The sequence below is a fragment of the Physeter macrocephalus genome, chromosome 14, assembly GCF_002837175.3.
Source record: "Physeter macrocephalus isolate SW-GA chromosome 14, ASM283717v5, whole genome shotgun sequence".
In the NCBI taxonomy this organism is placed as follows: Eukaryota; Metazoa; Chordata; class Mammalia; order Artiodactyla; family Physeteridae; genus Physeter; species Physeter macrocephalus.
This window is the reverse complement of record NC_041227.1, coordinates 47,667,751-47,695,749: the sequence shown is the minus strand read 5'-3', so window position 1 is coordinate 47,695,749 and position 27,999 is coordinate 47,667,751. Positions and strand designations below refer to the sequence as shown.

The 27,999-nt window shown below is 63.0% G+C and overlaps 1 protein-coding gene across 5 annotated transcripts; it reads right to left on the bottom strand.

Annotated features, from left to right (window-relative positions):
* Nucleotides 1-1,248: 1,248 nt before the first annotated feature.
* Nucleotides 1,249-27,999, bottom strand: CACNA1H (calcium voltage-gated channel subunit alpha1 H). Of its 5 annotated transcripts, none has more exons than XM_055090350.1 (33): nucleotides 27,892-27,999; nucleotides 27,653-27,786; nucleotides 27,065-27,162; nucleotides 24,695-24,854; nucleotides 24,036-24,354; nucleotides 23,819-23,911; nucleotides 21,881-22,658; nucleotides 20,232-20,674; nucleotides 18,203-18,354; nucleotides 17,251-17,436; nucleotides 16,390-16,507; nucleotides 15,938-16,093; nucleotides 15,663-15,753; nucleotides 15,297-15,505; nucleotides 13,265-13,675; nucleotides 12,617-12,717; nucleotides 12,331-12,454; nucleotides 12,181-12,249; nucleotides 11,863-12,047; nucleotides 11,431-11,557; nucleotides 11,107-11,232; nucleotides 10,790-10,879; nucleotides 10,381-10,573; nucleotides 9,732-9,749; nucleotides 8,395-8,546; nucleotides 7,470-7,579; nucleotides 7,136-7,269; nucleotides 6,848-6,918; nucleotides 5,271-5,349; nucleotides 4,394-4,515; nucleotides 3,870-4,302; nucleotides 3,598-3,755; nucleotides 1,249-3,002 (listed from the first exon to the last, which is right to left on the bottom strand). In XM_055090350.1, exons 1-33 carry the CDS (start codon nucleotides 27,982-27,984, stop codon nucleotides 2,007-2,009), a joined length of 6,729 nt encoding a protein of 2,242 aa, XP_054946325.1. In that variant the 5' UTR covers nucleotides 27,985-27,999; the 3' UTR covers nucleotides 1,249-2,006. The 5 variants fall into 5 exon arrangements, with proteins under 5 accessions (XP_054946325.1, XP_028355016.1, XP_028355017.1 ...); XM_028499215.1 differs by having other exon boundaries at nucleotides 10,354-10,573; nucleotides 27,892-27,992; XM_028499216.1 differs by lacking the exon at nucleotides 9,732-9,749 and having other exon boundaries at nucleotides 10,354-10,573; nucleotides 27,892-27,992.

Genomic DNA, 27,999 nt, shown 5'->3' with positions numbered 1-27,999 from the left:
AACTGGATGAGGGCTGTGCTCCACGTCCTTGTTTCTACACAGAAACTCGTCAACTGTCCCATCCTCCTGCCCTCTAACCCTTGACCTATGACCCCTCTCTAGCAGGGAGATTGCAGGCCAGAGGCTGGGCCTGGGGGAAGAACCACTGCAGCAGTCCTGGGTCCGGCCCAGGTCAGCATACTCTCCCTGTGGGAACTGAGGCCAAGGTCACACGCAGGAGAGTCTGCAGACCCCATCACTCCAGGTCCAGCTGTGCCCCGCCCCCAAGCCCACACCAGGGCCGTCCACTCTGGGAAGCCCTGCAGTTCCCGGAGTCTCCACCAGAGGGAGCTCTAGCACCCCCTGGGAGTGGCTGGGCAGGTGGGGAGTGAGGGAGGGGCTGGGCAGGTGGGGAGTGAGGGAGGGGCTGGCTGCAGCCGTGGGTCTTATGCTAGGAACTCGCTGCCCATCCGGGTCAGAGCAAATAGGCCCCGGCCTCAGCCAGGTAGAGCCCTGGATGGCACCTCCCACCACCTAGACCAACCCAGAGGCGGCTGAAGTGGGTCAGGAGGCCTGCCGTGTCGCTGGGCTCCTGCTTTGCTCCGTGGGGAGAAAGGCTTGGACCCTATCCTGAAGCCAGCTCTGCGTTGGGCACAGCCCCGCATTGTGTTCACAGCCACGGTCTGTGAACTTGTGGAGGATCACAAGTTCTATCCTGACCCGGCCCCCTTCTGTACCTGCTCTCACGGGAAAAGGTAAGGTGGGGGGGGGGGGGTCTGTGCACTAGGGCTGCGGCCGAGAGGCCAGCAGGGCGTGGGGTGGGACTAGGGTCAGAGCCTTCAGGTAGGGAGACAGCAGAGAGAGGGGTGGCCCCTGCAACCCCAGGTGACTGCCCAGCTGGGAAGTGCTCCCACCGGGGCCCGCCCCTGCTCCCACAGCACCCATTCCTGCTGGGAGCCCTGGCAGAAACTTGTTCCTAATTGGATCAGACCCTGTTTCTCCAGTGTGTGAATGATATCACATGGTTCTGGCTGCCAAAACGAGCTCTACTTTTCCAGGGAAGGAGGGCTTTCTATCTGCGATCTGCCCAAGTGGCGGGGAGAGCCTGCAGGAGGGCTTTGTGGAGCCCCGTGCCGCTGCTGGTGGTGGAGGCATCACCAAGGTTGGCCCTCACCAAGGCCACGGGCTTGCCACCTACCCACGTGAGGGACCGATTCTGACGGTGGAAATCCAACGCATTTCTTAAATAAGTTAATATTTATTCCACTCTGCTTTGCCCCCCTCCCCTTCTCCTTGGCTTGAGAAGCCGAGTTTTCTGCATCGGATTATTGCAAATGTTTAACCTGAATTTATAAAAGAAACAAAATGAAACAAGGAGGCATCAGCTGAAACTCTCGGCCCAAGCCCCACAGGCAGTGAGGGTCTTATTGCATGGTCCCCACTCCCTGGTGACCAGCTGTTTCCCAGAGACCGGAGTCAAGGGCATTCTCTGGAATGCTGAGGGGAACAGAACGGTGGGCAGTGGGTATGGAGGGGGGTATGAGACAGCAATGAGTGGTGGAGAAATGGATGAGAACTCAGACGGTGAGCAACGTGAAGCGTGACCACGGTGGCCTTGGGGATGAAGCTGGAGAGCACAAACGGCCCTAAGCATGTATAAAAATAAGCACATGTGAGAATGGCGCTCTGCTAGGTGGCCTCTGCCTTTCTCCTTTTGGTGTTCTCTGGTCCTTGTCCCTTGGACACAGCTCTCGCTACGGGACTGCTGACCAGGCCACTGGTACGGCCTGGGACCATGGCAGCAAACTCGGAAATCCCAAACGAATTGAGGCTTCGGGCTGTGGGCTCCCCCTGCTCTACTTTGCCCACAATAGCATCTGCCTCCTTCTCCCTAGGCTGACATCCTTCTGGCACCTTTGCCCTCAGTGGGGCCGGACCCAGGGTCCACACGTAGCCCTGCCTGGGCCACCACCCTGCCAGGTGCACCCCAACCCCAGTGCCAAAGCCTGTGGGCACTGCACCCCGAGCTACAAGGGCTTGTCCACACTGTCACCCAGGACTGGGGTGGACCCTTTCTTCAGTGGGCTCTCAGGGACTGGGAGGTGCAGCCCCCGCCCCTCCTCTGGGGGGTCTCCCGAGGCCACTGGAGGCTCCGTCTGCTGGGGTTCAGGAGGTGCCGTGATGCCTGAGGAGGAAGGTCTGGGTTCTGGGGCGACACCATGGCCACCATCCAAGAACAGGTCCCCCCTGGGGCCCCCCACGTCCAGCGGCTCAAAGGCAAAGTTCGGGATGGTCAGGTGTTCCGTGCGGCAGGGGACCTGGACCCGCCGTTCCCCCTTGGCAGCAGTGTCCAACCCTGCACTGTCTGTGGGCTCCAGGGGGTCCCTGTGGGGCACAGCCTCACAGGATGGGGTTCTCCGCCGCAGAGTGGTGTTACCGCCCTCCGCCGCAGGGGCCCGGGCCGCACCCTCGTCCTCCGCGGGGGGCTCTATGGAGATGCAGGGGGGGCTCATCTTCTTCTTCCTGCGTGCCCCCAGGGCCAGCTCGGCCTCCAGGGCCCGGGTCTTCCCCTCCCCGGCCTCTGGGCGGCTGTCCCCACAGCCCTGCTCCACGGAGGGCCGCCTCTGCTCGTCCGCCCGGCCCGGCTGGTCCAGGAAGCCCTGGGCATTGACACTGTAGAGCCTGTGCAGGTCTGGCTCACCGCCCACCACCCCGTGGGCAGCAGGTGAGGCCGAGGGGCTGTGGGCAGAGCTGGTGATGTGGCTGACCTCCTCGTCAGCCGGATCTGGGGCCTCAGCCTCCTCTGCGCCCAGGGCCGGTGGCCAGCTGGAGATGTAGTTCTGTCCAAATGCGTACTTGCGGATGCGGATGCTGGTGGGCCGCGGGGAACGGGGCGGGGACCGCAAGGAGGGCCCCAGAGGCGCCTGCCTCACAGGGGTCTTCCCACCAGGCTCTCCCCAGCCCGGGCTGCTGTCCCTGGGACCATCGACCTGCCCTTCTAGGGACTCTGTGCAGACTACCTCCTGCAAAGACATGGAGTCATATGAGACCAGCCAGAGCCCAGGCAACAGGGACCTGTCCCCCGATCCCAGGCCAGGATGACCTCGTGACCCCCAAGGCTATGGGCCGGGGTGAGATGGGGCTGCAAGACACTGGTGTGGAAGCACTGTCCCCCAGCCCTAGTGTAGGGGCCCCCACCAACACTGGTCATGCTGGGGAGGGGCTGTGAAGAGCAGAGGGCTGGAGCCCAAGCTTCCATGGGCAGAATCTGCCATGGGCCTCTGGAGACCCGAGGGGGCACAGAGCCAGGCTGCAACCACTGCCTGACTCTGGCACCACCAGCCCAGCTTGACACCTCAAGGAGGGAGGAAGGGAGAGGGGCCGAAGTCTCAGGTGAGAGTGGTCTGTGGGTACATCCAGGCCCACAGGAAAGGTTGCTGGGGGGGCCTGGGGGAGGGCGAGGCTGCCTGAGGGGACACGGGTCCCCATGGCCAGGTGCCATCATCACAGGCTCCAGGGACACAGCGCCTACTTCCCCAATGTCCCTGTCGCTCAAATGGGGAGGGAACCCCCACGGAGCCCCGAGGCCTCAGCTGAGGACCGGAAGTCTCCTCCTACCTGTGTGCAGAGCAGCCAGCCGAGACTAGGGGAGCGGGCTGCACCCAGAGGGGTCAGGGCACGGTGGGGGTCGCCGCCCCTGGCTGGGGAGGACATGGCCGACAGGACCTGGAGGGATGGGCAGGACTCCACGGGCGGCAAGTGGGCGGTGACCGGGCCTGGGGCAAGAAGGTGCCTGAAATGTGCATCTGCTGCCGGCCCCACCCCTGCCCCTGCCGGCCCTGGCCGGCCCCGCCCGCCCAGGTCCTGGCTGTCTCCCCACGGGGCTGTACCCGAGGTGCCTGAGATGCCCGCGTAGGTCTCCATCTCCACCTCCTGCAGAGGGTGGGGATGAGCGGCCGCAGCGGGCGCCACGGGCCGGAACATGTAGCTGTCGTTGGGCAGTGAGAGCATCCTGGACACAGACACCTTGCGCACGACCAGCAGGTTGGGGGGGTCCGGCGAGGCGCCCGGGCTCGGCGGGGCCGTGGGCCTGGGGTGGGCGGGGGGCCCCTGCGCCATCTCCAGCTCGACCTCCGCGTCCAGCTCGGCGTCCTCGCGGGCCTCCTTGTTGCTCTCCTCCAGGTGCTTCATGAGCACGGCCACCACCACGTTGACCAGCACGAACTGGGCCACCAGCACGAAGGTGACGAAGTAGATGGGCGAGATGGCCGGCAGGTAGCTGAGGCAGTGCTTGTCCTCACGGGCGCACTCCCGCAGCGTGTCCTGCGGGCGGAGGGCGGCGGGCAGGCTCCCACCTCCATCTGCGGGGCCTCTCGTGGACTCCCACCGCCCCGCCCACCGCGTGGGCCGGTACCTTCATGATCCCGTTCCAGTTGTCCCCCGTGGACACGCGGAACAGCGTGAGGAAGGCCATGCCAAAGTTGGAGAAGGTGGCGTGTCTGCTCAGACCCTCGCAGGGGTTGTCCTCACTGCACTCTGCCGGGAGGGACCTGGTCAGCCCACCTGTCGGGGCCAGTCTGCACACAGGCCCTGCCCTCCCCCAGGGAGAAAGGCACGCTCCTCTGGGATGCAGGGTGGTGGCACAGCTCAGGGGCCCTGGCAGGTGGGCGCCTTCAGCACAGGCCCAGCTCTGCATCAGCATGCCCCCTTTCTGTTCTGAGGAGTAACAGGGCTGCCCTGGGCACGAGGCGGCCCAGATCCAGGTTGTGGGGCACTAGCTGCTGGGTCTGAGGAGTCCCCTCTGGGCAGACCCTGGAACCCACTGAGCCTTCAGTGACACCCAAAGGGGAGGGGGCTCCCACAGGGTCTGCGCTGCCACGAAAAGGTCCCCGCGGGTCCCTGCCTGGACTAGCCAGAGCCTCACGCCTGGGGGTCTGAGGAAATCCTTGGTGACAATTAAGGACTTGCTGCAGCATGTCCCCCGGGGACCAGGTGGAGTTCAGGTCACACCTGCGTGTGGGCACCTGCACTCACACTCATGTGCAGCTCTGTCCTCCTGGCCTGGGTATGAACACATGTGCGTGTCTGTGTGCACGTCATGCATCTGCCACAGCACTTCTGCATGTGCCAAGTACATGGTCACCTCACGGTGAAGGGCTGACAGGAGCAGGGGCCAGGGCCTCAGCCTGGCCAGCACCCAGAGCCGTCCGCGGGCTGTGTGCTCATGCGTGATGCTGTGCCTTCCGGGGACCCCGTGTCTGGAGCGTGGGCCACGGCACGGCTGCACTCACCGAGCCTCCCAAACAGCTCCACTCCCAGGGCAGCATAGATAAAAAACAGGAGCATGAAAAGCAGGCCGAGGTTCCCTACCTACATCGGAGAGAAGCAGAATGAGGTCAGTGGGGCCTCAGTCCCACCCCACCCCCTTTACCCAAGACCCGCCCAGCAGGGGATCAAGTTCCTGGGGACTGTCTTGAGCCCTGTTCTTAATCCATCCCTCTTGGCCTCGGAGCTCCTGTGGCCCCCAGGGCTCCCTGTCCTGCCTGGTGCCCGAGGCCCCTCTGCTGGCCTCTGCCCCTGCTTGGCTCCTCATGCCCACCCTGCACCCAGGGTGCTGCCTCCAGCTCCTCTGCTCCCCAAAACCTGGGAGGCCTCCCAAGGGCTCTGGGGGACTCTGTGCAGGGACTGCCTCCAGCCTCCCCACCGCAAGGTGAAGGCTGAAGCTCTGCAGACAGTAAGGTCTGGCCTGAGCCCTGCCCGAGGCTCTTCTGTGAACTTGCCGCCCACCCTCCCAGCGCCTGCTCACGCTAACTCTGGGCTATGGGGGGGGGGGCGGTGGCGCAGGGGCACCCTCACACGCCTCCCTGACCCGAATGTGGCTGCTCCCCCTCTTCTCCAGCACCTGCTCCGGCCCCCAGAGGCATGGCACTGGGGCGTGGCCAGGCCCGGGTTTCCCATCCTCCACCCCCCACCCCTTCCCGTCACTCCCACAGACACTGGGCAGGCTCCAAGGAGCGCTGAGTATAACTCAGGGCTGAGGAATGTTGCTAAGGGGACCAGTGGGGGCCGGCTGAAGGTGGAGGGCGTGGAGGGCTGGGGGGTTAGTGGGCAGCTGGGGAGGCAGCTGGGTGGATAGAAACATGCTGGGCTGGTGGACAGACAGCTGGCCAAGAGGGCTGGATGCTGGACAGCTGGACAGCTGGTAGATGGGTGGACAGAGAGCTGTCTGAATGGATAGACAGACGTGCGGGTGGCTGGGTAGCTGGAAGGCTAGTTGAGAGGGCTAGATCCACGGGCCAGAGGGACATGTGGATGGATGGCTGGTCAGGTGGACTGGCAGAGGGACTGAATACTGCACAGATGGGGCAATAAGACTTTCGGCTCAAGAGACCACAAAGGATCAGTGTGGTGGCTGTTGGGCACAGGACGCGAGGACGCAGGGCCTGAACTAGCTCCAGAGGAGAGAGGCCTTTGGCCAACACGAGCCCTGGGTGTGGTCCTCCAAACTCGACAAGCACACCTTTGCCACAGCCTCTGCCCTCAGCCCAAATCCCACTGCATCCAGAATTGCACTGGGGGATATGGGCACTGGTCACTGGTCTTCCCCACAGAGACTAGATTGAGGCCCGGAAGGCAGGCAGCACGCCCCTCTCACAGCACAGCCCAGCAGCTCAGTTACTCCTTGCACCCGGCAGGGAGGGGGGTTGGTAACTGCAGTTGCCGCGAGACGGGACGACCACGTGAATGAGTGCTGATTGACAGTGAGTGAGGCCCTCCCTGCAGCCTTGTCCTCTTGGGGGCGTCTGTGATGCCCACCCTGGGAGCCGGGAAGCCAGGCCCAGGCCCAGCCCCCGAGCTGCCGACCTACCTGGGGCAGCGCCTGAACCACTGTGTCCAGCAGGGCCCGCATACCCGTGGCCATCTTGAGCAGCTTCAGCACTAGGGCCGGGAGCCAAGCATTAGCGGGGAGGGGGTGGGGCTGGTCTGACCCTCTCCTGGCTGGCCAGACCCGGACCACCCGTCCCCCCACTTCCCGTCACCAGCATAATCCACCAGGGTGGGGTAAGGAACGACACGGGGTAGGTGGACACCTGAGCCCTGTCTACCAGCCCTCCTGATAGCCCGGAGACCCTGGTGGGACAGGCGGGTGGCCTACCGCGGGCGATGCGGAGCACACGCATGATGCGGATGATGGTGGGGTTGATGGGCAGCGCCGCGTTCATCTCTATCTCCTCCAGTGTGATGCCCATGATGGACAGCAGGACGATGGCCAGGTCCAGCTGGTTCCACCTGGGCCGGGCGAGCAGGCATGATTTAGTGCTGGCCACTGCCTCTTCCCCAGCACCCCCAGCCCTTCAGAGTGCCAGGAGTCCCTTCCCTGTCCCCTGGGAATGTCCTGGTGTCACCACAGGGCATCTTGCACCTCTACTCAGCACCATCACCTCTGCAGGCCTCAGGCCACGGCTCTTTCCTGCCCCTGCTCCACACACCTGTCCTTGAAAAACCTCCGGAACCCAAACGCCACCAGCTTCAGCACGGCCTCAAAGACGAAGACGATGGTGAACACGTAATTGCAGTACTTGAGGGCCTCGTCCAGAGACTGGGGACGGAGTGTCAGGCTCCTGAGTGTCAGGCTCCCTGCCCGGCTGCCCCTTCCCACCCATCCTCCTGCCCCCTTGCGGCACTGGATGCCCCCCCCCCCCGCCCCGCACCTGTGCCCTGCCCACCCTGCTCCATCTCTCTCCTCTGCTGAGCTGGGTACCTCCTCAGATATGGGACAGGTCTCAGCTATTACTGGATGCAGGTCTGTGCTGGGCTGGGGAGGGCTGCCTGAATTTACCCTCGCAGCATTCTGGGGACAACTCTCAGGTGGGGGAACCTGCCCCTCGGAGCCCAGACTGCTGGCCCTGCCTGGACCAGAGCCACCCACAGCCCAGGGCAGGGGCCAGCCCACCGGACGGGCTCAGCTTCAGCCAGAGAGTCAGAGGCTCTCTGCTGTTCTAGGAGACGGGGGCGTCCCCGTCTTTAATGAAATGGTGGCGATGCGATCGGAGGACATCTCCCTCTCTCGGTCTGGCCTTTCCTGGACTGTGAAATCCACAATCTGGGAAGCTGGACTCGGGGACACTCCCTTAGCCAGCATTTTTGGATGGAACTTCTCATGGGGTTGGGGAGGCCCTTGGGGCAGGTGTGCCCTGGGAGTTTCCACTGGTTGTAAAGGAAGGAGGACCCTTTGTTCCAGCCACACATCCATGTACCCCATAAACCCCGGTGAGGGCTCAGGCACTGCTGCAGACCTGGGGCCCCCATTTCTTAGGGTAGCACCACCTCGCTGAGCAATGGACCCCACCCGCGGCCCTCCCCGCTGCAAGCCTGGAGGCGGGGTGGGTGGGGTATCCAGGCAGCGAACCCCACCTTGGGCTGGTTGTAGTGCTCCATGGACATGGTGATGACGTTGACGCCAATGATGAACGTGATGAAGAGGTCCAGATAGTGGCTGGTGCACAGAGAGTGAATGGAGCGACGCGTGGGTGAGTAGTCCGCATAGTAGGGCCGGCGCTGGGCCTCTGTGGGAAGAGGGCCACGGTGAGGGGGTGGGTGGGGTGGGGTGGGAGGGCTGCCTTCCAGGGGCTGGAGGGTAGAGGTGCTGGGGGAGGGCCCAGGCTCAGACGTGGGCCTCAGGGGCAGGTGGGCCTTAGGGGCAGGTCACCCACCGACCTACTCCACCAAGAGGGCCCCAGCCCCAGGGCAGACCCCAGGAGTGGGCCTGGAAGCTGAGACCCCACCTGTGCCCTGCCTTGGGGCCCTGCCCAAACCCCGCCCTGCCGGGAGCTCCCAAACCAGGGCCTGTGTGATCTACTCTCCTGAGCTGGCATCAGGGTTCAGAGACACCTCAGTGATGAAGGGTGGGCAGATGGGAGCTTTCTTGGGGGGCAGGGCAGGGGGGCCTACCACACCCACATCTTCCAGGCTGGGCATGTGCTGCCTTCTGGCCCCCAGGCCCAGAGCCCCTCCACTCCCTGTGCTCCAGGAGGCCAGTGGGCAACTGCCAGCTGTCTGGAGTCTGCCTGCCCTCCGGTCCATCTGAAGTTGATGGCCATGACCTGGGTGGCAGGGGGAGGTTGTGTATCTCCCAGCAGGTCTGTCTGCACTAAATGCTCCACCTGCTATAACTCTTTAGGGCAGATCAGTGCCCACTGAGCTCCCACTGGGTGAGGGCATAGCTGCTACCACTGCATAGGGGACCCACCTCGGCCACAGAACCCCGTGGGCAGGGACCAGGGAGAGCGGGGGCCGACGGGAACCGACCCCTCCCTGGGGCCCGCACGCTCCTTGGTCTGGCATGCGGTCACTAGAAAGCTCGGCTCAGCTCTTGCAGCCAAAGGGGCCAGTGACCAGTTGGGCCAGGCCAGCACTGAGGATATGGAGTAGCCACCAGCCGGCAGGCACCCCAGAGTGCAGCAGAGAAGCAGTCAGGCATGCAGGCCGGGCGGAGGAACACACACGAGCTTGAAGGCAGCAGCGTGGACACCAGGCAGGCGAGCCAGCAACCCTTCCTCCCACTGGCACCCGGCGCCCACCCCAGCCGTCCCGTGCCCACCCTGCAGTGGACCCCAGTGGGCTTGGCACCCGCCTGCGATGTCCACCCTTCCCTGTGGCAGTGGCAGAGGGATGGAGGTCAGGCCAGTCCGAAGCCCTGTGCAGTGGCCGGCAGAAGTGGGGGTTAAGGCATGCAGGGCGGGGGCAGGTACCTGGGTTGGGGAAAGTGCCTGGAAAGACAAGGAGATGGTCTGAGCTGGCCGCGGTGGGCGGGGCCAGGAGACTCCACGGGGTGGGCGGGCAGCTCAGCAGCCCCTCCTGGAAGAGGCCCTCTTTGCTCCCCAGCTGGGTGGGGTTTTCTAAGACCCTCTCTCTGTCTTGGATGGCTCTGCTTGCTCCCCCCACCGTGGCGTGAAAACTCATGGGGTGAACCTGCCCCTGCGGTGGTGGGGGGTGGGAACTGGGGTCTCATCCATCCCCTGTGCCTCCTGGGAAGGGACCCCGCCTCCTGCTGCAGCCATCCTTCTCTGAGGGCAAGAAGGGCAAGCGTGCAGAGCCACTCGGTGAGGCCGGAGTTGCAGGTGGGGCAAGGGGACTGGGGACAGGTAGGGGGCTCCGGGGCCAGGCTGCTGAGCTGCTGCCTGGGTGCTGCCTGCGCAGCCCTGAGCCGAGCACGAGGGAGACCTGGGCTTAGGCCAGCAGCAGCCAGGTCTCAGAGCCGCCCCTTGGCTGGTCCCCCGGTCCCCCGGTCCCCCGGTCCCCAGCCACCCTCCCACAGGTGAAAGGGGGGGCTCAAGTAGGTGGAAAAGGCTGGGGTGACGCGCAGGTACCGACCCGCCACCGCCACCGGGAGCGCCTTACTCCTGCGTTTCCTCTCCAGGCGCCGCTGCCGCTTCTCCTCCCGCCGCCGTGCCTCCTCGGCCTCCTGGTGCTGCCGGCACTTGTGGAAGTTCTCTACCACGACGCCCACGAACATGTTGAGCACAAAGAAGCTGACGATGAGCAGGAAGGAGATGAAGTAGAGCAGCATCCAGGGGTTGTGGTTGGGCACCGGCTGCGGCACAGGAGTGACACGTGGGTGCCTGCCCACGAGGGCACCCCTCCCGGGCACGGCCCCTGCCTGCAGGGTAGCTCTGGCCCCCGACGTGGAACTCTCCAGAAGTTCTCAGAGGCCAAAGGTGGCCTCTCGGGGGACATTCCCTGAGATGACCAAAGGACATGGGAAGAAAGGTCTGCTTAGAGGAACAGGACTGCCCACCGCCCACCGCACCTGCTGGTCTATGCCCACGGCGTCCAGCCCGTCGTACATGATGTTCACCCAGCCATCCTTGGACGAGAGCACGAACAGGGACATCAGCGCCTGCGAGGCCAGAGCAAGGTGGTTACTTCTGGACGTGGCCTCCTGCTGGGGGGATGCCCCAAAGGACCACACCCCCTACCACAGCCCCACACACAGCAGACCCACCCACGACTCGCAGACCCGCCATGCCGCTCCCACCTTACAGATAAGGACGAGGTTAGGTGAGGTCACCCCCGCCAGGCTTGCCCCCCATCCCGACCCCTACCCCACCCCCCAGCCCTGCCCACCTGGCCCAGGTTGTCGAAGTTGTACTTGCGTCGCACCCAGCGGTAGTGCGCAGCCCAGCACTCGGCTTTAGTGGAGATGTTCCTGGTGTCGGCACCCTCACAGTAGTAAAACTTCCCCTTGAAGAGCTGATCAGGGCGGGGCAGTCACCCAGAGGGCCAGGCCTTGCACCCCCACGCTCCAGACCCACCCCCACGGGGCCTCCCAGAGCAGCCGGATAGAGAGCAACGTCTCTCTCGCTGCCTGCTTGGGCCTTGGCCCTCCCGGGGCTGCTATGCTGCTGCTGACCACAGACCACTGTCCCACAGACAAGCAGGGACACGCACCTGCACCCCTAGGATGCCGAAGATGATGAAGAAGGCGCAGCAGATGAGGACAATGTTTCCGATGGGCCTGAGTGACGATATCAGAGTCTCCACCACCAGCTTGAGGCCTGGGGCACGGCTGATGACCCTGGACGAGGAACAGAAGAAACAGAAGAAACGCGCTGTTGAGCCCACCCAAGGGAGCTGCCACCAGACAGAAGGCCCCAGCGCTGCAAAGACCCCACCCCCTGCTGGCCCCAGGCCCTTTCCCACCCCAGCTCTGCCCCACCCTCTGGCTCCACCCCACCCTCTGGCTCCACCCCACCCTCTGGCCCCACCCCATCCAGCCACAGTCCTGCCCATGCATACCTTTCCCTTCCCCAAACTCCACCCCATCCTTCCCCAGCCCTGCCCCGATCCCCGATTCAGGCCCTGCCCCACGGCCCAGTCTACCTCAGGGGTCGCAGTGTCCGCAGCAGGCGCAGCACACGCAGGATGCCCAGGATCTTGGCACCGCCGGCCGACGCCATGGCCACGATGATGTCAACCAGGGACACCAAGACCAGCAGCCCATCCAGTATGTTCCAGCTGCTCTGCAGGTAGGCATGCTCACCAGAGACCAGGCCCAGGGCCACCACCTGGTGGGTGCAGAGGAGGGGCTGGTGGACATATGCGCTGCACGTGGGGCCAGGGCGGGGCCAGGGTGGGGCCACTGGGTAGGGCTGCGAAGCCGGACGGACAGACGCCTGGGATCCCCTAGACACCCTGTACCTTCACCATCATCTCGGCCACGAAGATCGCTGTGAAGATGTAGTTGGAGATGCTGAGGAAGACGCGCTCCTGCAGGGGACAGGACAATGGGAGGGGCCAGCCACAACGGTGGGACCCCCCCCCGCCTCCCAGGCAAGGAGGGCGCCTCACAGTGCTGCCGGGGTCAATGTCGGGCCTCTCCAGGGCGATCGTGATGCAGTTGAGGAAGATGAAGACCAGGACAATGTGATCGAACATCTTGTGAGCGATGATCTTCTGGCAGGAGATGCGGAACCTGGGGGCCGGGGGTGGGGGTTCAGGGACAGCCCCCGCCAAGCCCTTGCTTCCCATCCCCAAGGTCCCAGAGGAGGAGCACAGCGCTCACCACGTGGTAGGGACGCAGGGGCCCAGAGGGAGGGGTCGGCTTTCCCAGGTTTCTCCCAGGTGTGCCCCATACCTGTTCTGTGGGGAGAAGAGGTACAGGGCCCAGGGCTCGCGGCTCCGACAGCACTCGGGCTTGTAGGGCTCCAGCACTTTCTGCAGCCGGGAGCAGCAGCTCTGGGGAGGGGGGCGGTCCTCAGGGCCCCTCCCAGCCTGGCCAGCCCCCAGCCTCTCCTGCCTTCAGGCTCAGCCCTGTCCACCCCCCAGCCTCTCCCGCCTTCAGGCTCAGCCCTGTCCACCCACCCGGGCACTGGGTGAGGGATCTACACTGGGAGTCCATGGGGGTGCCCGTAAGTGGCCATCCTCAGATCCCTGCCCAGGTGGGCCTCCCAGCAGAACTGTCCAGGGCAGCAGAAGTGCCTAGCTGAGAAGGTGGTTCTGCTCTCTTCCCCTCTCCTCCCATGGGGCTCTCACTAGCTGACCGACTCCAGCTCAGAACAAGCCCTCAGCTGGAGGTGGGGCTGACCCTGGGGCGAATCCCGCTCCAGAGCTCCCTGTGGATCAGCTGAAGCCACACCAGCCGGATCAGCTCCTGCCCAGCTTTTCCTGCTTCCCTCCCCCGTCCCAAAGGCCTCCCATGAACGCTGCTCCCGAGTCCCCACCTGGGAAACCAGCCCACGACAGGGGGAGGCGAGGGGCTGACGTGAGGCCCACCCCCACTCACATCCTCCACGTCATCGTCAAACTCGGCCGGGTCCTCCTTGTGGCTGTCGATGCGCAGGAAGAACTCGCTGGGCAGGGCCAGCCCGTTGCAGTCGTGGAGCTTGGTGGGCAGCAGGGCGGCCGGCCGCAGGGGCCGCAGGTCGAGCGTGCTGCGGTGATCCAGGGACTCGGAGCGCCGCAGCAGTGTGGCACGTGTGCCTGGCGAGGCTCCCACACCAGGCCTGCTGTCCTCAGCCTCCTCATCCGTGCTGCCGCTGCCCTTGCCCTCGCCGGACAGCAGCGACTCACGCTCCCCGCACTGGCTCCGGCGCTTGAGGCTAGGTGCGCGGCCCAGGCTGTTCCAGCTGGAGCGCCGGCTGCTCCAGGCACTGTTGGGGCCCCAGTGGGTGCAGGGCGAGCTGCGGAGGCTGGACTGCGGGGAGGGGGCAGGAGTGAGCAGGTCAGACACCCCCCCCCAAGTTACCCCCAAACATCCTGGCCTCAGGGGCACCTGGCACAGGGACCTTTCACATCCAGTGGCATCACCGTTGACACCCGTGGGTGACATCTGTACATGGATCATCTCCTTTAACGAGTGGACAGCCCTGCTAAAGAGAGACACTAGCGGCACTGAACCTTCAGTGGGGCACCTGTGGCGCACAGTGGGTCAACAGCTAGCTGGAGAGACAGCCAGAAAGCGTCAAGAGCACTGAGTGGGCCTCCTGGGCCTGCTCGAGGACCAGAGGGTGGGCGAAGGTTATCAGCTGGCCTGGGACCAGCCATGGACCAGGCATCCTGAGATGCTACCAAGCAGCTGAACTGGATCTCTGGGGAGGGGCCCCACATCAGTTTCTAGCTGGCAGACTCTGGACTTGCAAAGAGAAGCCGGGCGCTGCTTATCCAGGAGATAAACTGGACTGTGGCCCGGGGACTTCACCTTTGCTGCGCCTACCCTCTTTGCCCTTCATCGTTTTCACCTCAGGGGTCCAGCAGGAGCTGAGCTGGAATCCTTGCTCAACAGCCCCTGTCCTCCTCCCAGCGACTCCTAGCAGCCTGGCTGTGATGCATCTTGTTGCTAGATCACTCGGCCCACCCAAGGCTCAGCCCTGCACCTTTTCTGTTACCAACACACGATCGTCCTGCCTTGATGGTTTGCCTGGACTTTCCTCCAGGTTCATATCCCCGTGCTTTCTCTCCACAGTTAGCTTGTCCTGCTCTGCCCACCCCTCCCGGGCCCTTCTGAGAAGCCCAGATGCCGGCTCTGGCTGTGTCTGCTGGGGGTGGTGTTTTCTGGGTTTGTCTGGAAAGACCCTGTGGGCTCCAGCTCCACAGGGTGTTGTTGGTCGTGATGCACGGAACCCTCCGCCCGGCTTCTGTCACCTGCTTCACATCCTCAGGCTTTTTTTGTATTTTTTTTTTTGTTTTTTTTTTTAATTTTTGGCTGGGTTGGGTCTTCATTGCTGCGCGCGGTCTTTCTCTAGTTGCGGTGAGCAGGGACTACTCTTCCTTGCGGTGCGCGGGCTTCTCATTGCAGTGGCTTCTCTTGTTGCAGAGTACATACAGGCTCAGGAGTTGTGGCTCGCAGGCTCTAGAGCACAGGCTCAGTAGTTGGGGCGCATGGGCTTAGTTGCTCCGCGGCATGTGGGATCTTCCCGGACCAAGGCTTGAACCTGTGTCCCCTACATCGGCAGGAGGATTCTTAACCACTGCGCCACCAGGGAAGCCCCCGCACATACTGTTTTTTTACCCCTTTTTGCCATCCTTCTCTGTTTTCCCTTTCTTGTACGCTGTGGGCTTTGCCAGCTTTTATCTATGATTACAAATTGGAAGATAAACTTCCGGCCTGACAGTCTACTCACCTGTTCATACTCCTCCCATAAAAACGGCAGCTTCTGGCTCCATTTATAGAAAACAAAGCACTCGGGGCCAAGGGATTCCTGGGGTATGACTGCGGGGGTTGTGCGGGACCCTCACTCATCTCTGGGGAAGGCCTAAGGAACTGGATGGGTGGAGCCTGAAGGTGCCCTGAGGCCAGGGCAGGGGACCATCCCTACCAGAGACTTCTGGTCCCCCAGCTGGGGGTCCACGGAGCTGCTGCTGCCACGTCGTGAGTCCAGGAGGCCAGGGCCCGCGTCCAGGTGTGGGGAGGTCTTGGGGGTGGGCATGGGTGTGGCTGCCGTGCGCATGATGAGGGGAGGGGGCAGGCTGGCCTGGCCCTCCAGGTGCCCGTTGGGGGTCACCGCCAGCGAGTACATCTTCATCTCTGGGTGGGGGGAGGAGGCTACTTGAGCCTGCAGGGCTCCCAGGAAGGATAATCTGCCCGCCCAGGACCCACCCACAGGAGTCCCAGCTGTGCCCGGACAGGCAGGCAATGCCTCCTCCATCCTGTCCCTGCCCCGCCCCCTCACTTGCATGCACACCTGTGGCCCTGAGGTCTCTGAACTTGTCCAAGTCCTCCTCCAGGTGGGTGGAGGTCTTGTCTTCATCTGTGTCGGACCTGGTGGCATCGCCCTGTGCCCAAGGAGCACACAGTACACGTGAGGCTCCCCTTAGGTGGACCCCCCTACAGGAAGGCCAGACCAGCACGGGGGCGGGTGTGGACGGAAGGGCCCAGCGGGTGGAGGACAGAGTTCTCTCCATGTTGGTCTGCCCAAGGTGCCTGGCTCCCACTGCCTCCCCTGGAAGCCCCCCTCACCTCCGCCTGGAAGCCCTCCACAAGGATGGCCACCAGCAGGTTGAAGAGCACGTAGTTGCCAAAGGTCATGAGGGCCACGAAGTAGAGGGCAGCCCAGGAGGAAGTGGAGGCCATGCCGTTGTAGAGGACAACGTTCCAGTCCTCCTGGGTGAGGATCTGGGGGAAAGGGGTGGTGGGGCAGAGTGGGCCCAACATGGGGGCCGAGGGGGTGCCAGGACGGTGGGCCTGGCTGTAGAAATGCTGACAGGCCCTTAGGACCAGAAGGAGCTCTGGACAAGTGAGACCACGTCCACCGCCCCAGGGGCCAGGATAAATGTCCCTGCTGCTGTTCACAGCTTGTCACTCACTGTGGCCTTGGACAGGCCTCAGCCAGCTCTGGGGCTGTTCTGAGCAGGGCCGTAGCTCTCCAGGAACTACCACGTACACGAGGGGACGGCCCCAACTGGCTTTACCTGGAACACGGTGACGATGGCCCACAGCAGGGAGTCAAAGTTCTTCCTGTCAGGGACCGTGTCTCCAGTGTCTGTTTTCAGGCTGAATTTGCAGCCAAAGAGGTGCATTCCGAGGATGCTAAGGGCGGCAGACGGGTGCGGTGAGTGCGGGGGAGGGGGCACAGGTGGGGGGATATGGGGGGTGTTGCCTGGTCACTTCCACACCCAGCAGCTGTTCCTCTACACCTCCCCCCGGACCCCCAGCTTTCTGATTTGCAGGGGCCTCCCAAGTGTCCACAGCCGAGTTGTTTCCATCGTATAGGTGGGAAGACCAAGGCCAGGAATAGGAGGGGACAACCAGAGGTCACTCTGGCTTCAGGCAGCAGCCAGAACCTGAGGTGCCTGTCTCGCCCAGCCTACCTGGGGCTGCCCTCTGCCCTAGCCCCCTCCCCAAGGCCTGAGGCCCCGGGCCAAGCTGGCCCACGGCAGGGGCTCAGAGAACAGCAGCTGAAGCAAGAAACTCCAGGCTGGCTGCCCCGCCCCTTCTCTGCCTCCCACAGTCTTGGCTTTTTTGGGGGGGCACAATCCCCGATCCATCCATCTGGGGGCCGGTCCCATCACCCCACTCAGCTATGAGCCGTGGGAGCAGAGCCCAGTATGCCGGTGCCTGGCACAGAAGGTGCCCAGTCAGTCCTGTCGAAAGGAACCAGTGACTGAGTTTCTGCTGCCGCTTTGAGGCTCCTGGCACCCCGGGCCCAAAGCCAGAGCACGGGGCCAGCGTGGTGGGAGGGGCCTCTCCTCTGGGGCAGGCATGTGCTCAGGGCCCCAGGCCTTTGTCTCGCAGCCACAGGGGGCAGGATGACCCCCACCGGGCGTCCCCACCTGAAGATGAAGATGAAGAGCATGAGCAGCATGCAGAAAGTGGCCACGTTATCCATGGTCTTCATGAGCACCACCAGCTGGCGCCGCAGCGCGGGCATGAAGCGCACCAGCTTGAGCACCCGCAGCAGCCGGAAGGTCCGCAACACCGACAGCCCGCCGTCTGCCTGCCCGATGATCTCCCACACGCTGTGGGTGGGCCGAGGCTCAGAAGGGCCTCTTCTCTGGCCGCGCATCCCTGTGCCCGCCCTGACCTTGTGACACCCTCTTCCCAGAAGCAGGAACACCAGCCCTGGAGCCACTGTGGCCTCCACCCAACCCCATTCTGGGAGCAGGTTCAGCTGCATCCAGGCATCGACAGGGCTGAGGGATGGTGGTGACATCTCTGAAGCCTCCTCATCAGCTGCTGTCCTGCTGGCTGCCCGACCCCCAGAAGCTGCCCAATCAGAAACTTCTCAGTTGAGGGCCTTTCCTGGTCCTACGCCTTTCAAGCTGTGCCTGGCTTGTCTATTCTTGTTAGGGTGGGGGATCCCTTGACTCCTGAGGGCCCTGCTTTCTCCTGGCGAAGGGAATTCCCCCAGATTCTCCAATTCATTTCTGTGTTGATTTTGCTGTAGCAGCACCCCTCAGGCAAGCTGGCCTTCCTCGAAGGTTCTGAGCCCTAAGTGGAGTCCGGCTGTGAGGCCGAAGGGCCACTGAGTGCCCACTCTGTTCTTGCAGGGAACAGCTCCACTAGATTCTACAAACTTTCACCTGAGATGCAGCTGACCTATCTGTGTATACCGGACAGTGCTTGTGGGGAGGGGCGGGGATCCTGCCCCAAGACATCCCATCCCATGAAATGCTGCTGGCAGGGGACTCTCCTGCTGGCTGGGGCTCTGCTATGTGTAGGGGGCTGTCGCCTGACACTGGAGCCTCCCCGTCCCCTGTGGGCTCCCAGGAGGTGGGGACCCACCTGATGACCACGATGATGCCATCGAAGATGTTGTAGGGATTCCGGATGTAGCCCAGTGGACCGCAGGCCAGCAGCTTCAGCAGCATCTCCAGGGCAAACATGCTCGTGAACACGATGTTGCTGATCTCCAGGGCGTTGGTCAGCTCGTCAGGCTGCGGGCAGCGGAGACATCATCAGGGCCCACCCATGGCTCCCAGTGCCACTGAACTAGGAGCAGGTAAGTCTGCATCAAGGGGCCAAGGGGCTGTGGCAGCATCTCAGAAGGAGCCCGACTGGCTGCTGTCTGGAGGAGAAAACAAGGACCCCAGCAATGTCCCCTCCAGTTGGACCCCAACCTGCCTGGCCCTCCTACCCTGACTGTCCCTGGCCCTCCCCAGGCCCTGCCTGACCTTCCCACCAGCATGTCTGAGAAACAGGGCTCCAGAGACTTCCTCAGACCCCACAAGCACAGGCCATGGGAAAAAAGGCTGGAGCATCTGCCTCAGGGTTCCAGGGTGGGCATGTGGATGCACAGGGTGCAGGGCACACAGTTGATACCTCCCAAGAGCTGCCCTGATCCCTGGTGGCCTTGCACATCCTTCCCTGTCAGCAGAAGGCCCCAGAGGTCCCTCTCTTACTGGGGATGTGCTGGCCCGCCTGTGTGTGCGCACATCTGCACCAGTGTAAATGCTGGTATGTGTGTGTGCCAGTGTGTGGCCTGTTTGTGTGCACATGTGAGTTTGCATGTACCTGCATGTGCCGTGCATGTGCACAGGGCCTCCCACATGTGCACGTCTGTACACATGTCCACATCTGCACAGATAAACCTTGCGTATGTGCGTGTGTACACGTGCGTGTGTGTATACACGTGTGTGTGCAGAGGCTCTTCCTTGCCGGGGATTCCCTCCAGCCTGCTGCTGTCCCTGCCTAGGTCTCACCCTCACAAAGAGAACCTCCCTGCCGGGGCTGCTGGAGGCTAAAACTGCTGGCATTTTCCCTGAATTGCTCCAGGATGAAAGAACATAGCTTAAGTGATTTGAAAAGCCCAGAGGGTGGAAAACGAGAAAGGCAACTTGGTCATTAAAAGTGAACTGGCCTCAGGGCTTCCCTCGTGGTGCAGTGGTTAAGAATCCGCCCGCCAATGCAGGGGACATGGGTTCAAGCCCTGGTCCGGGAAGATCCCATATGCCGCGGAGCAACTAAGCCCGTGTGCCACAGCTACTGAGCCTGTGCTCTAGAGCCCGCGAGCCACAACTACTGGAGCCCGTGTCCGTAGAGCCCATGCTCCACAACAAGAGAAGCCACTGCAATGAGAAGACCATGCACCACAACGAAGAGTAGCCCCTGCTCGCCGCAACCAGAGAAAAAAGCCCGCATGCAACAATGAAGACCCAATGCAGCCAAAAAAAAAAAAAAAAAAAAGTGAACTGGCCTTGGTCCCCAGAGTGGACGCCCTCTCCCTGCCGAATCCAGCTGCTGCTCCTCCCTGGCGAGGCCCCAGTCCCGGGCCGGGGCTACTGGGGGGCCAGGCGCCACCCCTACAATTCCTCCTCTGGGGGCCATTCCATACCACTGGCCTCTCCTGGCCACCCAGGGGCATTCCAGTGGGCACAGCCAGAAGGTCTGGCTCATGTAAGGAGGGGCCTCTCTCTGTGAGAGCTGGGCTGTGGGAGTCCCATCCTAAGAAGAGCACTGGGTGGCCTCATGAGCGCCCTCGGCCCCCTGCTGCTCTGGGATTGTGATTTCAAACCCCCACCCCAGACAGGAGGACCTCCAGGCGGGAGCCACGGTTTCTCCGTTCACCACTCAGCAGAGGCCCAGCCAAGGAGAAGCATGAGCGTTTGCTGAGTGGCTGATAAAAACTGCCACAACAGCTGACATTCAGCTCTAATGCTATCCCTGTTCCCCAATCCCCAGAAACCCCTCTGTGGGGCCCTGTAAGAGACTGAAGTCTCAAGGAGACACACGAGGAACATGCTCCCCGGGGGTCGCTCCGAGGGCTGTCCATTCAGGCCCACTTCACCTCTGGAGGGTGCACCGGGCCGCCTACCTGCTCATGGTACTCGATGCCCATGCTCAGCGTGTTGGTAAGGATGGCTACCATGATGCCACGGTTGAAGTACTTGCTGTCCACGATGCGGCACAGCTTGCCGCTAAAGGAGGCCCAGACGTGGCCCAGCCCTCCCTGCTCGCCTGCCACCGCCCGCCGCTGTGCCCTCCGCCGCGTTCCTCCGGAGCCTGGCGTGTCCGCCGCTGGGGGTGGCTGCATGGGGTCACGGCGGTCCCCGTGCTGCACATCCCGTGTGAATTCGTAGACCCCGTTGCTGTCCGAGTCTCCACTGTCTGAGTCGCTGAACTCCAGCTCGGGGTCCTCCAGGGCACTGGTGCAGTACGGGCAGCTACTCAGCTCACAGGTCAGCGTGCCCGCCTGGGGGCTGGGCAGGGGGCAGGGCACGCTCAGGCCTGACAGACGGCTGGGGGCCTGGCCCAGTCCTGCAGGGAGAAGGATGTGGGCAGCCTCAGGCCGCTCAGCTACAACACCAGGCGCCCGGGACCCACGTGCACAAGCAGGCTGCCATGGGGTGAACGGTGTCTGTGTAAACATGCACGTCGTACACATGCACACACCTGGGCACTCACACCTGGGTATATGTGCACATGTGGGAACATTCATACACACCTAGGCACACACCTGAGCACATGCACAGACACACATGCCCACGCCTGGGCACTCACACCTGAGCACATGCACGCCCTGCACAGGTACTCTCTGTTCACTCAAGGATAAAAAGAGGCAGAGAGGCTCATCCACCAGGGGGCCACGCCATCCACAGAAATCTGACATGAGCCACTTTCCAGCAGTCACGTTAAACGGATGACGTGACTGAACATTCCAGGTCACAATGCGCAGGAGCCATCGTCGCTCGGTGCTGCCTGCCTGGCTGAGTCTCTGGGGCCCAGGTGACTGCACCGGCGGCGGCTTAGACTCCCCACAGCCAGGAGCCCTGCGGGGCCAACCTGCCCCAGTGGGCAGTGCAGGACTATAGGCATGTGCATTTTGACACACCCCGGTCACTGTGTGAGGACACACACTCCTCTACCCACTCCAGGCACCCCGAGGGTTACTGCCCACGCATGCCACCTGGGAGGGCCTCAGTCTGCATGGGACCCCACTGTCTGGGGTCGCAGCGTCCTTCCCGTCCCAGGTGGGTGAGGCTGGCACCTCAGGTGGGAGGAGCGAGTATACTGGGGGGCACCCCGGCCCCTCTCTCCTCGGCCTTTGGGAGCTCTGTGACCTCGGCTTTCCCTTCCCTCTGCCCCAGCCTCAGGCTCCCCACCTAGAAAGGGGGCCGGCCACTCCTCCTGAGAAATGACCAGGCCATGGACAGGTGGTCCCTCTCAGGGCCAGGCGTGGGCAATGGGGCACAGCCCCAGGGTTTTTTTGCTAGCTTCAGAATTCTCATTTCCACGTGGCAAATGCTCATACACCACTGAGCCATCAGCTGCTCAGGGCTACAGGATGGACGGAGTGGGGGGGGCACCTTCTCCCATCTGAGGTGCCCAGGACCCCCCCCTTCTTCCCTTCATCCAGGGCTCCAAGGGAGGAAGGCTGAGCTCACGAGGGTTCGCACACAGGCGGGGATGTCCCAGGAGCCCGTCCCCCACTCCCCACTGCTCCCCACAGGGTGAGGTCCTTACCGTGCTCCCCGACCAGATGCTGGATCTTCTCGCAGGGGTCGGGGCTGCTCAGGCTCAGTGGGCTGTGCCCCCCGGCTCCCAGGGGTCCACCAGGACGCTTCCCCTTGGGCCCGGGGCCACCTTTGCCACTGCCTGCGGCCGAGGGCAGGATGGTGGGGTAGTTCATGGCGCCCAGCCCAGTGGCCAGCTTGAGGCCGGCGGCGGCAGTGGCCACAGCATGTGCCGCCCGGGCCCTCTCCTGTGGCCCCTCCACGTGGCAGTCTGCATGGTACACGCTGTGCACTGACTCAGCGTCGGGGGGCCCATGCCCGGGCGAGGGAGGTGCTCCAGCCCGCACCAGCCTGGTGTCACCGCCGCCTGGCTCGGGGCCTGGCCGGCGTGGGCTGCCATGGCTGAAGTGGTAGTGGTGGTGGTGGTGGTGGTGGTGGTGGTACACGAGATGGTGGATGGAGGTGGCGCGCCCTCCCGCCCGCCGTGGCCGCCACCCAGTGCCCTGGCCGTGCGGCATGCCGCTGGGGTCCACCTTCTTGCGCCAGCGGCTCTGCCAGCGGGCATAGAGGCGGAGGCCACGGCGCTTCAGCTTGCGGCACACATGGCCCACGTACCGGAGGAGCTCCTCATAGCAGGTGCCAGGCTCTGAGAAGCTGGCCAGCGTGCTGTCGTTGGACAGGTAGCGGGCCCGCTGCTCCCGCATCAGCTGGTTCTCCCGCTGCTTCGTCTCCGAGAACTGCGTGGCGATCACCACTAGGCACAGGTTGATCATGAAGAAGGAACCCACCTGTGGTGGGCGGGAGGCAGTGAGCTCACTGGACGAGTGCCCCAGGGAGGCAGGGAAGCGGGGACACTGGGACCCACCGCCCTGGGCATCAGCATTGGGCAGGGCAGGAGACCAGGACAGCAGCTGTGGTTTCTACACAACAATTAAGCTCCTGATGAGAAAAATACTGAGCCCCACTGTGCGCTGCCCATTCTAGGGGCCCGGGATATGGCCCCAGGGTAGCCGGCGGCTGTGGGGCACCCTGTGATGGGCAGGGTCCTTGCTGATCCGATGTTGAGCCCCAGCATTTGGGATGGGTGGTGCAGGGTAGGTGCTCCTTGCCTATTTGCAGACAGTTGCAGGACAGGTGGGGAGACCCACCTTCCCATCATCTGTGTGGTTTGTCCCCTCAACCTTCAGCTCTGTCCCCAGCCACACCCTCCCGCCCAGGTCAGGCCTTCCTCAGCCCCCACGGCTTCACTGTCCTCTGTGGCAGGGTCACCGGGTGACACTCTGCTCTGTTTGTATTTATGGTCTGAGATAAGGTGGGACAGGTGCCTGGTTTAATTCACTGCTGGTCTTTGCAAACCCTGCCCCAGGCACCAGGGGCCACTGAGAGAACCAAGTGAGGGCCATCCCTGGGGCCACAATCCCTGTGGAGGGCCATGCCTGGGGGAAACACCTATAATGTGGAGAACTGTGCTGAGGGCCCATGTACACTGTGGGGGGACTGGGACCCCAACAGGTGATCCTGACTCTCCTGCAACCTCCTGATAGCACCTGGCCATGGGAGGGCCTGAGGGGCTGTCTGAGGTTTCTCTCCCCTCCCCCCCCACACAGGCTTCTCTGTCCTCCCAACCCTGCCCACCTCCTCCTGGGGCTGGACAGAGTCTCCCCCCGACTTCACCAAGGGCCCCCACCCACCTGCCCTGGACATGATGGCCCTGGGTCTCTGCTGCCCCTGCCCTGCCCTATAGCTCAGTCAAGTGCAGGGACCCAAGAAGGCCAGCAAAGGCCAAGATGGCGCTGTGCCAGGGGCACAAGCAGGATCTCGCTGGACCCCGGGGACAGGATGACGGCCGCTAACAGAGGAGGAGCTTGGGATCTGAGAAAGGCTGTCGCAAAGCGGGGGCGCCCCCATACCCCTCGCCCCGTGCATCCCACTCCACCCCTGCACTTACAATGATGAGCAGGATGAAATAGATGAAGTTGTAGAAGGAGTGGGCATCCATGACGTAGTACATGATGTCCACCCAGCCCTCCAGCGTGATCACCTGGGGGGGCAGGCGGCTGGACATACGGACGGCCCTGAGAGGGCGGCGGGCCCTCCTCGCCTGCCTGGCACCAGCCCCCAGACCCGCATGCTGGCGCCCAGTGCAGGGGAGACCCAGAGCCCACCTGGAAGATGGCGATCCAGGCATAGCCGATGTTGTCGAAGCTGATGGCCCCGTTGTGTGGGTTGGAGTCGCCCGAGCGGCACACATTGTAGTATTGGTTCCAGTTGATACAGGTGTGGTGGCCTGTGCCACCTGCGCCCTCGGCCTGCGGCTGCCCGTAGGCCTCCCAGCCCAGCGTGCACTCCACGCGCAGCTCACGGCGGCTGGGGATGTGCGAGCACTTCTGCATGCCGTTGTCCCGGCGAGAGGAGCAGATGAAGGGGTTTTCCTCACCCTCCTCCGGCTGGTAGTATGGCCGCAGGAAGCTGAGGTTGCTGTTCCTGAAGGCACAGAGATGGAGAAATAGAGAGAAACAGACAGACACAGTCAGACAAAGAAAGAAACAGACATAAAAACCAAAAGTGACAGAGACAGACCCAAGCCCACCAGTGCTAGTGCTGCTCCAGGAAGGGTGTGTCCCTGGGAAAACAGGGCCTGGAGGGGAGGAGCCTGTTAGGGGAGGAGCCTGTTGGGGGAAGAGCCTGTTAGGGGAGGAGCCTCTGGGTGGGGAGGGGAGAGGCCTGGAGGGGGAGGAGCCTGCTAGAGGAGGAGCCTCTCGGGGCAGGCCCTGGGAAGAGCAGGTTAGGGGCATGTCCTGCAGGGTGGTCAGGGCCCCTGCACCTGGCGAAGGTGCTGTCCAGGAAGCAGCGGTTGCGCAGCAGGCCAGCCCAAAGCTGGACACCCACGATGCCGAAGATGAAGAACACAAAGAAGCAGAGCAGGAGGACGTTCCCGAGCATGGGCAGCGTGTCCAGCAGCAGCGTGACCAGGATTCTCATGCCTGCAGGTGGCAGGGCAGCCGGTCAGTGAAGAGGAGCCCTCCTGGGAATCCCTGAGGCCCCAGGCCCTCCTGGGAGCCCTGAGCCCTCTGCCATTCACTGATGGACATCAGCACCTCTGTGGGGGACATGAGCTGGGCCCCCACAAGTCCAGCATGCTCCAAAGGACAAACATCTGCGGTAAGACCCCAGAGGGGAGCAAGGCCATGGCCTGGAGAGGCTCAGGGCAGGAGCTCCCTGATCCTTGTGAATGCCGAATGGGACCACACTGCATCCAGGCAGGCCCCCAGGGTGACCAGACCAGGAGTCCCACAGCCCCAGGCTCCTGCATGGGAGCAGCAGCCTGGGGGTCTTGCAGCAAATACCGGGTTTGGGAACCACCGTTTCTTTCCATTCTCTGTGAGAATCACGTCGAGTAGAGCCCTGCACTGGAGGCGAAGCAGGGGCTATGTGCACCCCAGGGCAGGAAGCGGCTTTTGAGAGGCAGTTTTGAAGCTCTTGCTCCTGGGTGCGATGGGCTGCATGTACGCCGATTATTCGAAGGAGTGGGTCAGCCAAGCCCTATGCGTCCCTTGGTCCCGGGCCTGCCCCCGTCCCAGACCTCAGCGAGGATAAGACTTGTTTCCGGAAACAAGCAAGAGCTGACCTAAGGGTGCAGGCAGAGCCCTGTGCCAGGGGGCTGAGCCAGGGGGCCTCGTGGAGAGCACCCTGGAGCTGCTGGATGGCAGAGGTGGGACCCCTGTGGTCACAGTGGGGAATCACAGCTGGGAGAAGCACTGAAGTTTCAGAAATGGCCGGGAGGAAGATTCATCAGGGACAAAGTGAGCACCACCCTGGCCAGACAGCAACCCTGGCCTTTGAGACAGCTCAAAAGGCCACATATGATCCAGGGTCAGAGTGGACCCCAGGCAGCCAGAGTGAGACACAGCCCTGAACATGACCACTGGGGGCTCACTGCGAGGGGCACATGGTCCTGTCTGGGGAGGCACCCTGTTTGGGACCAGGGCATGTGCCCAGAGCGAGGCCAAGCTGCTGGCAGCAAATTCTAGCCACTGCAGGCATTTGGTCTGAAAAGTGAAGATCTGTATTGTGAAAGGGGCTGTATTGTCACTTCACACACTGAAAGGGTATCCAAGTGAGTGGACTGAGTGCCTGATGGTGCTGGTCACAGAGCCAAGAACCACGTGTGACACCTCACCTCAACCCACAGCCATCCTTGAGGAGTACCACATTCACAGTCGGGTAAACCGAGGCTCAGAGAGGTACAGTACTTGCCCAGGATCACATAGCATCTGAGCCCTGTCTGATCCCTGAGGGTATAGGGAGGCAAGTAGAAGGAAGGCCCAGGGGTCTCACAGCATAAACCTCACCCACCTGCCCTTTGGCGGAGCTGACAGCCCCAGAGGGAGGGAGTGACCCACACTGGGGGTGTGTGACTTCTTGGAGGGGCCGCAGGACACACCCTGACCACCCAGACTTCGGTGCTGAGGCCACAAGGACCCAGGCCAAGCAGCCAGAAAGGCTGTGCGCACCTACACGGCACACACAGACCCACATACACATGTGTGCATACTCACTTCACAGTCACATGGGTACCACCCCCACACAACCCCAGGAAAATTAATGGCTGAATTCGATCACATCCCTGAAAACTTTGAACACACAGAAACTCCCGAACAGCCCCATGTGGGCAGATGACCTGGTTCCGGACAGACCACATTCCAAACGAGCAGCCACATGACCCCCTGGAAGCTACTCCACCCTTCCCTGAGCACCAGACCCTTTGGCAAAACTCAGACCTGAGAATCAGGGTGGGCCAGACAAGAGAGCAACCAAGTCCTGCACAGCTCCCGGGCACAACCCCAAATGTTGTGCAGATGAGGAGTCTGAGGTTCAAAATGGCCCCTGTCACTCAGCAGCACTGTGAGGAGTCGGGACTCCACACAGCCTCACTGCCCATCACACCCCAACTCGGTCCAGGGTTGCTCTGTCCTCCCCAGAAAAGCAGTGGCAAATCCTCAGGTTCCTATGGCGAGTGGCAGGAGGCCAGCCTCTCCTACCCCGGCACTGGGGTCTGGGCTGGGGCCAGAGCATCTAGATGCCATACAGGCAGTGTGGCCTCCTGGTTTTGTGCCCCAGTGGGTCCTCAAAAGCTCTCATCAGGGCTGGCAGGACACACCTGTCCCAGGCCTGGGTGTGGGGGGTCACTTACTGGGCACACGGTTGATGGCACGAAGGGGCCGCAGCACGCGCACTGTCCGGATGGCCGAGAGGCTCACGTTGTGTCCGTCCAGAGAGTACTCCATCATGCTAGGAGCGGGGCAGAGGGAACAGGGGCTCAGGCGGCAGACAGGTGCTCTGGGGTCAGAGCCAGGCCAGCGGGCACACGGCTCTCTCCAGGGCACCCTGCCAGCTGAGGCCAGGAGGCCCAGGGCAGGTGAGCACATGCCAGAGGCCTGGTCCCCACACCATGCACCCAGCCTGGCTGGGCTCCAGGACAGGGGAAGCATAACCTTACGTTACCACTGGGAGCTCCTCACCACTCACAGGCCACTCCATGCACCCTGTGTCTGTCCTGCTGTCCCTGGTGCTGGCACAGGGAGGCCCGGACAAGTGTCCTGCCCCCAGCACCCCAGACCCAGCTACCCCCGAGACCCAGCACCTCCTGAGTACACCTCCCCATCCTCTTCCTGGGGGGCCCAGGGGCTGCCGTGGGGTCTGAGGGGGGCAGGGCTCCCAGCCAGACCTGGCCAGGCGCAGGGGCCGTCCTGGTCTGGTCTGTGGTGGGGCAGAGCCATACCCCGCCATGACGATGAAGAAGTCCAGCCTGTTCCACGTGTCGCCCAAGTAGCACTTCTGCCCGAACAGCCCGAGGGCGATCATCTTGATGACCATCTCCACCGCAAAGAAGGCGAAGATGAAGTCGTCAAACGCCTGCAGGAGAGGGGCGTGAGAGCTGGGCCTGCGCCCCTCACACCCAGCCCAGGTCACCTGTGGCCAGTCCCACCCCGCCGGCCCCGCCCCACTTGCCCCGCCCACCTCCAGGATACTGCAGCGCTCTGAGCGGCACTCGACGTCCTCGCAGGGCCGGAACATGCCCAGGGTCACGCAGTTGAGCATGATGACCAGCATGCTGACGTGCTCGAA